This window comes from Paramormyrops kingsleyae, chromosome 23 (assembly GCF_048594095.1).
Source record: "Paramormyrops kingsleyae isolate MSU_618 chromosome 23, PKINGS_0.4, whole genome shotgun sequence".
Classification (NCBI taxonomy): Eukaryota; Metazoa; Chordata; class Actinopteri; order Osteoglossiformes; family Mormyridae; genus Paramormyrops; species Paramormyrops kingsleyae.
The window spans coordinates 18,977,877-18,988,816 of NC_132819.1; the positions used below are offsets into that span (position 1 = coordinate 18,977,877).

Consider the following 10,940-nt stretch of genomic DNA (forward strand, 5'->3'; position numbering starts at 1 on the left):
CCGGTGACCGACATTCTGTGCCTGCCTATATGGGTATAAACCTTTCATTTTCTCACAGGTCAATCCCCCTGGCCTGCTTTTAAAGAGCCAGTGTTAGTAGTTTAGAAAGAAAGAACACTAGGTGGAGTGACAAATAGGGCATTATATTGTAAGAACTCTGACCATGTACTGATCTGCTTAATAACACCCCCCCCCAGTACTCTCCAAAATAACACCCAACCAAGCGGATTTACTTAAATGACCCCGCAAAACATGGCCCATTCATATTTTACACGCATCACGCCACATTTCCCAGAGGACAGCTTATTTTCAGAAGGGTGACTTCGACTGTCGCGCCGAGTTTGTCGGATGTAAATGTGACACGCAGAAAGCCAGCGGTGTGTTTTTATAGACTTAAAACACCAGGTCCAAGTAAAATCACAGACACTGATGCAGGACTTAACCCAGAACAAAAGCTATTAAGAGATAAAAGAAAGTCTGTTCGGGGGGGGGGGGGGGGGGCAGCAGTATGAGTGCTACAGGAGGTGGCAGCAGCTCTAGAAACATGAGTGAGACTTTCTCCATTTAAAGAAATGCACTCTCTACTGCTCCAAATCCCAACAAACAAACTGGACCAAAGTTCAATTTCAATAAGACACACTAAGAACCCAAAGGGACAATTACTGAATATAAACTCTGGGAAAAACTTCAAGGCATCTTTAAAATTCTGTTGGGGACATTTCTGGCTGGTTCACTGATAAACAAGCTGCTTTAAAAGAGCATTTTAATACAGGTAAGCGCGATTAAACGCTTTATTAAACCAAGCTGCACCCAGAGACTTTCTCAAACCCGAAAGGCGAGTAGAATATGTTCACACTTTCCGCAGCCTGAGAATGGCTGAGGAAGCAACCGCATCCATGACACCCCCCCTCCCCCCAGTAGCCATTCTGAACCCCCCCAGGACAAAGAGGAACAGTTTGAACTAGGATGACAAAAACACCAAGAGACTCACGTCTCGGTAAAGGAACGGTGACTTTAACAAGGTCGGATGCATCCAGGGACCCATAACGCAGAACAGGGACCCGACAGCTTCGTAGCTACATAACAGCACTGACTGTCATTAGATGGCTATTATTATAATAATCGCTCCCAAAGGAGGAGCGCTTTTCAGATCAGGGAGTATTCAGCACATTCTGGGAGAGGTTCTGGAAACATAAGACCTCAACTCGATCACAGAAACCATGCTGGCGCTGACATGAGTAGCAATCACTGATAAAGGGAGCCATCGCTGGGTAACTGCGGAGACACCTGACTGAAGGGGGCACCAACGCTGACTGGGGCATTGGTCACCATGAACAGACTCAGAACTATCAGCCAGGGGAAAACCTGACCGGACACAAAGTGCACAGCATTAAAAATATGCTGGAAGGAGTTGGTGAGCAGTGGCGTGGAATATAGCATGAAGAACTACATGTAATTTATTAGTATGAACTACTCAGAGGTCATTGCTGCTCTATTCTTAAATGTGTCAGGGCAGCCTTGCGGGGCCATCATTCAGCGGCATGCAGGAAAAGCCCAGATGTGACGGGAGGATGAGGTGCTGTGGGGCTGAGACTGCAACCCGAAGAGGAAGAGGACATTTCAGGTTACACCACCTCCTGAAATTAAAACGGGGAAGCGAAGAGCGATACATAATGTATGGGGCTCTTATAAAGGGAAGGAAAACTCCTGTAACATTAATGATAGATAAGTGGCGCCAGGAAACGGACAGAGAAAGTGGCTGAGGGGCACCTGATAGGGGCTGATCTTCAATCTCCCTTAAACAGTGCTGGAAAACAAATCAGGCTCTTCTCCCTGTGAATGTGCTCTACATAAGTGCGGTCTGGTGCACGTGCGGCACTCTCCATCTCACTCCAGCGCGGCACCCTCCATCTCACTCCAAGACGCATTCACTAATGTAAGAATCATTTGGACTTTAAAACAGTAACATTCTGCAAGGCTTTAGAAGGATTTTAAGCAGAGTACTATTGGGTAAAGTTTTCAGCTCCCCTTTTGGCTGTTTCCCAACCAGTAAAAACAGCAGATCTTCATGACAGCCCAAGATGCAGACAGACAGGAGAATAAACTGTGGACACCCCCCACAAAACAAACTCCAAGCTAGGCCACAGTGCCTACAGGCTTTCAAAGTCAGTCAGAGTCTAACCAGGACAGAAGGGGGCGCTCACACGCCTCCCAGTGTCCGGACTCAGGATGCCCTTCAGGCTGGCGCTCAGATAAAGCAGGACGGCCTCGTTTTCGTGGCGCTCGGTGGCACAGAGCGCGGCGGATGACATCCGGTGGGACGTGGAGAAGGCAGGCTGACACACTTACAGCCTGCCAGCCACCGCCGACGCCCCTGTTTGCGCACCTGCCTGCTGGGACTGGATTCAGCTGTCCCAGACCAGCGATACAGAACAGAGGGCCACAGATCTGGAAGGATCTGAAAGGCCCCTTTTCCATTATATGAGAATTAAAACTGTCTTCATAGTAGATCCTTCCTCATGACGCATTTATATGCCAAAATTAGAAAAGTATTTAGCCAAAAGATTTGTCATACGAGCCAAACTTGACCTCCAGTGCAGAAAAGGGCTCCAAATAATTCATGTTAATTTGTTTTGGCTGCCTGGCCAATGTAACTAACCAGATAATACCACTGACTGGCATTTCAAGACAAGATCCTGAACAATACCATTTTACACACAAAGGTAGCTGGTCATAACTTCACAGCTGATGTATGGTGAGCCCTCAGTTTCTCACTACAGACAGCCAGTGGCTAACTTGTCAAGGGCTACTAGCCGGAGGGTCGTCAATGAAGAGGGGCGAGTTGTGCCACTCAGAAAGGCACCTTAAACACTCCAGGAAGATTACCGAAATAAAGGCACTCCACCTTAAATTCTCAAAAAAAAAAAAAGTACACAGAGGCACACCACTTTTAATACTTCACGAAGAGAACAGAAATTGTTACTTTAATACTTTAGAAAGACTACATAGAATCTTAACAATTCTAGAAATTACTCCACCTAAAACACTCCAAAAAGACTGAATAATAAATAAATAAGGACCTCTTTAGTAAGACAGAAGCCCTTTGTTTTGCTTTCCAGGCGACACCCAACAGGAAGTGCACCACATTCTTTTTGCTCTTCCTCATTCCTTGCATTAACCTGTACACACATAAGCCCCCGCCCCCGCCCCCACCCCCCACCACCAAGACACCGCAATTCAGGTGCATTCTGAACCCCACTTGAATTTCCCCATGGACCTCCAACATGAAATTGACCAGAAGCCTCCCAGTACCTGAGGGTAACAAATCTAACATTCTTCTGCTCGAGGTGTGAGTGACATGAATCTCTTGGAATATCTAAGACATCTGGTAATCGACTGAAACGCTTTAAACGATGGTGACATGGGGTGGTAGAATCCTGAAGGTTTTGGCACGATAGAAAAAAGAACTGCTAGACACCAGGAAACGTAAAATCCATCCATTTTCCGCTCATCCCTGTCAGGGTCACTGGGAGGAAACAACACAGTCATTTTATAAAAACTTAACACGTGGTTCTAGGCAGCGATTCCCACTAAGACACCAACGACTAAATTTCCAAGGAGCTTTAACCAAGACATGTGAAATCACAGGCAACTCCCTGATCTTCCCAACCCTCCTGCGGCTGAGCTAGCGAGCCACTCGGATGCCATGCGACTGCCGACCACAAACCGTTCCCTGAAAGCAACAGGGGAAAATTACACAGCAATCTGAAGCCAAATTAAAAGCTTTGCGCAGATGTTTGCTGCTGGTGTTGGGTGGCTTTACCTTGGTTGTTTTTCATTGATTATCATGAGAAGCTTACAGGGGATTAAAAAAAAGCCTTAAGCCAGTTAAATGTGTGCTTTGTCACTGACACTACATGAGGGTTTAATTTGGTAATGTTAAGTTTTGGACTAGAATTAAAGGAATGTGATTTTCGTTAGGTTCACTCTCGGTGGCTGCATGCTGGGTAATTCGAAGATGCTGACCGTCTACACACAGAAAAGCTCACAGGGTGCCAGGATTGGTCATCCTGCCCACTTCAGACTGAGTATCCCATAATAACTGCTGCCTTAAAGGATCATGAACAAGTACAACATTTTCTGCCGACCACAAGAAAGCAGAATAATTACAAGAGTGGAGCAGGCAAGAGGTCACAGCAGAGTGGGATGCACTCGGAATCCTGGGTAACGTTGTTCATGGTGACGGGGGGGACAGGCCAGAAGTGGGGGCCATGGGACCGCGGCAATCCTGCGCTGCAGCAACTGGGTCGAATACGACCGCGCTGACGACCTAAAAAAAGCCTTCGGTGACCTGAACGCTTCCACAAAAAACCAAAACAAACGTCAGAGACCTTTCTCAACTATAGGGCGGTTTACTAAAGAATCCAGTCTTGGGGAAAAGGAAAGAAAACCCTTCAGAAGATCAGAGGCAAGGCATGTGTGATCCATTTATATTTCAGGAAATCACACGGAAAATTCATTAATCCTTTAAAAGCGTGCCGAATTTTAACAAGCCTGAAATGACGCAGCACATGGGACCACGACTTTAAGGCAACAGAGCCACAAGCTGAGACACTGTTCAACAGATCCTTCTGCAGGAGGACCGAGCACCTGGAGCCTTCAGGAGAAAGAAATGTAGGTCACTGTGACCTTTCTCCAACAGAGCCAGCACCTTCCTAAACATTGCAGCCACCCCAACTCCTCATGCTATCCTCTCGATGCAGGCCCAACATGAACACACCCCGGTCTGCAGAGGGGCTGAGCCCAACAGCCCCTGACTGAGGATATCCCACCTACACACATCAGACAGGTAAAAGCGGTTCAATAGTCACAGCTAACAGCTGCCAGTGCCTTCAATGGAACTAACAAGGACTGTTATGATGCATGCATGGAGCTTCAAAACTGAGGATCACAACAAGAAAGTTTGAACAAATAATCCTCTGAGGTCTTGAATATGGCCGACTACTTTTCCAATCAATCGCACCATTTGATCCGCTGCCCTTAACGACCGTTGCTAAGCTACCACTCTCCCAAGACACTTCTTAGGTAGCACTTAATATTTCTCTATATTATGCGCTAACCCCATCCCCCAAGCAACAAACCAATCTCAGAGTGACCACGAAAGCGGCAGGTAGGCCACTCAACGGTGTTGCATCCACAACGACGGAAAGAGAGCACGACAAACGCAGAACAGAGTGCCCTATACGTCAAATACAGGAAGCAAAATGGGACCACCAAGCCCAGGCAAGAATAAGCGAACTGAGAAAAAAGAGGGGGAACAAAAAGTAACAACATGACCACAAGCAACCTTTGAGAATCGGGGATCAGTCAGAGAAACAAGCAACCGGATGCCCTCCTCACAGGACTCGAGTTCTGTTGCGTGCAGCGGCCATAAGACCAAGGTGTTTGACCAATCCCGACTTAGGGATCGAGGCTGCAGCTCAGAACACCTACTAAAAAGATGCCACTAGGACAGGCCAAGTGGCTGCCACCTCTCCGAAGATTAGCATGACACAGAAAGTACAGAGTGACAAGTACATTGACGAAGGAACCCTACAGGGAACACAGGATCAAGAGCTTGGTCCTCAAAGCCAAGACAGACCGTCTGACTGTAACAGACCGCCAGAGAATCTGATATATTTCCAATCTCAATAGCAGCGGCTAAAATAATGTATTTTAACCGCTTTATATATGACGGAAAAACTGATTTACCAGTCTGCTTGCTCTGAAAAGTTTCAATTTATATATAAAAGGAACCACACTGTACAAAATACTCTGCAGCATGGAGTAATATTTCAATAATTTCAGAACAACACAGGGTTTATGACCTACACACCAACAGTCCGGAAGACCAAAGATGATCAGATAGAAACAGACACAATGCTGTCTATTGGGGGACTGTTCCCAGAATTCATCCTAAAGGATATGCAGCGTGTGTAAATACCCTAGAGATTTGCTTAGGACTGATAATATTGGTGCAATGGCATCAAGAACAGGGGATATTCCACAGAAAACATCATACAGGCACAGAGATAGAAACAAAGCCATTCAAGATTAATTTGTATATTGCAAAAGTAATTATTCATTTTGGGGTAGCCAATAGACAGGCTTTCGGCCTATTTGGAGAACAAGGGCCATTGAGCAGGCATGATGTAATGGCCACAGTGGCCCTCATTAATGCCACCCTCCCTGGCATGGTCTGGGTGTGCCCAGCGCCCCTCCTGAACGTCCAGCTGCTTGCCATGGACACCCATCATAATAAAGCCACGATAAGTGAAATCATCCCTGACGGACACACCGTTAAAAACCGGCTACTTTCATGTATCCCTAATAAGGTAACAAAGGGCGGGGGGCTGTTCGTCCGCATTATAACCAGCGGTGTGCAATATTACTCAACTGGAAGGAATATCTAGATAACAAGCTCTAGGTTAGTTACCAGATTAACTAGTTGGGAGATCACTTTGAAATAATGCCAGCCGGGCATTCGCATGTTTTAAGCTCCATTATCTGCAAACCGCCCCCTACATGCTGCATCGACGCCCAGACCGCCGTACCTTGCCTCGGAGGGCGAGAGGCCGGCATACAGGGGCTGAGAGAAGACTATCCCGGTCCGGCCGAGTCCCGAAAGCTAACGGCGAGCACCGGGCCGCTCCGTCCACACAGGAGGCCGGGATTCAGGCGAGACAGCCTGGCGTGTTAACGTGTGCAAAGCAGCCAGCAGGGCTGCCAATTTATCCCCCACCATTATGTCCTTATTTCAAAAATATAGACACATCTACTGCATTTTAATGTAAATCACATACGATCATTCCTAGGGACGTCGGCTCCCTACAATCCTAGTAATGCGGTCATTGTGTTATTAATAATAATAATAATAATAAATTATTATGATTAAGGCCTCCTCTTCTTTGTGGCTATTGAGCAGCTTGTCGGCTGATCCTGCCTTTGTACAAATCCGTGTGGCGGTCGAGTACGCGCGGCCAAGTCCGCCTCCACCTCGGCCAGCGCGGCTAGGCTAAGCTAAGACGTGCTACGATAGGCTAGGCTAGGACATGCTACGCTAGGCTAAACCGAGCCTTCGTTACACCTCAAGCGCCAGCAGGCAGACACACCTAACCGATATGTCACGCCTCTGTTCTGGCCAGTTACGCTGTTTTAGCGGCTATCCAGTTACTCTCACTACCCACGGGCACTGTCAAATTACAAGGTTGGGCGGAGGATGTTTGTATCATGTGCCAGTCGGCATAGCTGCTCGGCCGCGCTGTCCGCGCCCGGAGCCACCTGGTCACCCCGGGGTACCTGTCCGCTGGCGTGCCGCGCTGCGGAGATCGGTATCTTTCACCCCCAAGAGCAATTTATGCCTTTACATTAGAAAATTTTAAAAATCAAAAATCACCGTCAGCTTTGTGGTATGAGATAATACACATTTTAAATTATGTCCTTATTTGATGTGTCACGAATGTAGAGAATACACTACCGAGGTTGAGAGCTGAGCCTCTCTCGGGTTACATTTTTATATACATTTTTGCCATTGTTACTATTATTATTACTATTATTTTTTATTTCCAATGAGCACCATCCCACAGTCGGATTAATAACTTCCTGGTTATTACCGTGGTTAATAATCACGGCCAGGCGGACCGGGAGTGGAGCGCGGCAGCCCGTCTTCCCTGGTCGGAGGATTAGCACCACATGCTAACACGCTGCTAACTCCACGCCCCGGATCAGCGGCGTCCCCCCCCTGCCGCCCGCAGCCGCCCCCCGCCGCCGGCCTTACCGGGTTTGAAGAACGCCGCGACGTCGGCCCCGTCCTTCCCCGATTCTTCCGCTCCCTCCCCGGAGCTCATGGCTGGCACCCGGACCAAGAACCGAAATCCCGATGAGCCGCTCCCCCCTTTCCCCCACTCCTTCCCTCGTTCGTCCAAAGCGTCAAGAAGCGGGAGGGGGGGAAAAAAAACCCGAAGCGCTCCGCCGTGGAGCTGCGCCGCGCTCTACCGGGACACCCGCACGGACGCGCAGCGACGGCCGACCTCCATCTTGGATAATAGGAATGGCACAGCGGCCGCCGGCCGGCGCTTCTCCCGACTGGAGCCGAAGGGGGACGTCGGAGCAAAGAGGGGGAGGGTTTGGAGGAGGGAGGGGTAGAGAGAGGGAGGGCGGGGTACAGAGAGGGGGGGGGGGTCTCCGGGAACCTCCGCTGGGTGCATGAGGCTCTGAATTCGTAATGAGCCTATGTAAGTGACTGGGGGTGCTCTCGGAGTTCATGGCATCGAGGTTATGCCCATGCTGAACATCCCAAACAAGGACACTTCATTGTTTAGTCGATGGATTTTTATACAGAAACCCCCCACAACGGCCCATGTGCTGACACCGAAATCAAACCAGAACTAACATTTATTTGTATAAGCTATTTCTTATTAAAAAATACACCATAATTAGATTTTTAATAAGCTCCGGATCTAGTGGGTATGAAACATGGATGGAATACTGTTTCTCCGTTTAGTAAACAATTGAAACATATTTCAACGTAAGTTCTAATAACGTCGTTTTGAAATATTTTGTCTAAACAAGAAAATGAGCTCTGTATGTCATCCGTAACGGAAGGTATTATGATTACATTTGTTAGGCTTAGTATTTGCAGACAAAATAGATTTTATTTCAGATCTCAGAAGATTGTTATTTTAACAAAAAGAATAAACAAACAAAGGAACACATAAAGGCAAAATCATTAACGTGATAGTGTTTAATATATAGTAGGTTAACTGTGTGTCATCCTCTTAGTGTTATATTATACAGCAGCAGATCGTGGACTGGGATTTTAAAACCACCATGGACTTTGAGGTCTCTCATGGTAAAATTTGCCGTAGGAGGTGGGTCCAAATGGACAGTTTGCCGGATGGGCGGTCCAGCCCTGTATACAGTACAGTACTGTATAAGATGGCTGTTAATGCATTCTAGGACCAGCAATCAAGCTGGACCTAGTCTTGTGCATGACGTTACATTATGTGTAAATCGTGGTATTAGGACTTTTATTTTAAGCGGACCTGCTAAAATCTTCATGATCTTGTTACCACATCAGTCAAAGTTTGCACGTTTCCGTCGCGGCTGTGAGAGCTGGCTGTGCACACATCAGGCTTGTTAGAAATCCGTCATTGTGTACTTAACTGATGAGCTTCCACAGTGCATCTCCACGGGCCCTATTAAACTGCAGAAGGAGCTTCCTCTCTGTGAGATTAAACACACTGCACCAGTTACTTCATCTTTCTGACTGGCCTCATTATTAATGTGGGGGTCCATCATCATTTACCTACAAAATATAAATAGCCAAAAAGCTGAATACCGTAATAAACACAAATACCTATTTCACATTATCTTTTATATTAAATTTTACCAGCAGTTTTTATTTTCCATTCACATATGTTTTGCCATTTATGATACACTGCCAATTTTAAAACACTATCCTGATAAGGATCTGCAATGTATGTGACTGTGTTGTTGTGAATTATATGTTGTTATATGCTTTACAAGGCGTTAGAATCCACAAGATTTTATTTTATTTTTTTAAAAAGATAATTCCATGAGGTAGTCAAGGGTCTATCACCTCCCAGTCATGCTCAGAAATCTCTGCCCCCCAAATGTTTAGTCTGGTACTTATTAGGCTGTGTAATGTATCTGCAGGAGACTAATTTATGCTCTGGACAACCAGTGATTATAGCTAACCAAGTAAATACAGTGCACTGCTGGGAAAAAGCCAGTAGCTGACTGAATCGCACTGGAGGCTGGACCATGTCAATGACCACGTCTGGTGATGTAAACATGCTACAGTGCTCAAAAAGTCAAAATTAGTTTGGATAAATGCAATGTCAGGAGCAGCATGGTGGTGCAGTGATTAGCACTGTTGTCTCACACCACTGGGACCAGGGTTCGAGTCTCTGCTGTGGCTCCGTGTGTGGAGTTTGTATGTTCTCCCTGTGTCATCACTGGGTTCTTCTGTACAGTATTTTAATAATACTATCAAGCCTTTCCCAAATAGCAGCGGGCTGATCTAGCCCAATTACGGGATGCCAGTCCTTTATGGGCACACACATAGGCACAATGGGCAAGTTAGAGATGCCGTTCAGCCTGATGCCCGTCTTTGGGAAATAGGGTGCCTGGATGAAGCCCATGTAACCAGAGGTGGAAAGTTCAGGTTCAGAAAGTACAAATCCTGACCAAGATTTTGTTTCAACTAACCAGTTGAGCATAAAGAGTCACGTTCACATAGTAGTGAAATGGTTGGTTGAAACAAAATCTTGGTCTGGATTTTTACTTTCTGAACCTGAACTTTCCACCTCTGGTTATATGGGCTTCATCCAGACACCCTATTTTCCCAAAGACATTTTCCTCTACATGTAACATATGGAGAACATTCCACACAGAAAAGAAAGGGGATTCATCCAGCCCTGGGTGCTTGAGGAAACAGTTGGAAAATTCTGGAACGTTCCAGAAATTCTCATTTGCATTCTAGTAATAGAGAAGACCACAGTATATGGACAGCACAGAGTAGCACAGAGTGACCACATTTGATTAAAATAATTCCCTCAGTGCTTGGTAGTCTTCTGCCTGAGGTGCTTGTATCTTTGGATGCATTGTCAAAAGGGATTTCTGCTTTGTGAAATGCAAAATCACCACGGCACCCCGCACGTCACAATTTTCAGCAGAGCTTTTCTGACAAAATGCAATGTTACACAAGAACACCACATGGCTTATTCGCTCAGCTGAGAGACAGTCGCTTGATATCATAATCCTGGAGCATGTGCTTCTGTCCACTGCGGCTCGGTGCCGATGATGACTTTCAGATGAAGACAGGAAGTTCCCATCTGTAAGTTCTCATGGTTTGGTTACTAAAGAATTTACCAAAA

General features: G+C 46.5%; 1 protein-coding gene across 4 annotated transcripts in view; it reads right to left on the minus strand.

Annotated features, from left to right (window-relative positions):
* The window catches only part of LOC111852727 (triple functional domain protein), a 62,946-nt gene extending 54,812 nt beyond the window's left edge, over window positions 1-8,134 (minus strand). For all 4 annotated transcript variants that reach the window (XM_023828967.2, XM_023828961.2, XM_023828952.2 and 1 more), the window contains exon 1: window positions 7,817-8,134. In XM_023828967.2, coding sequence (XP_023684735.2) covers window positions 7,817-7,886 — 70 coding nt within the window. In that variant the 5' untranslated portion in view covers window positions 7,887-8,134. The remainder of the gene's footprint in view (window positions 1-7,816) is intronic.
* Between the last annotated feature and the right edge of the window lie 2,806 nt (window positions 8,135-10,940).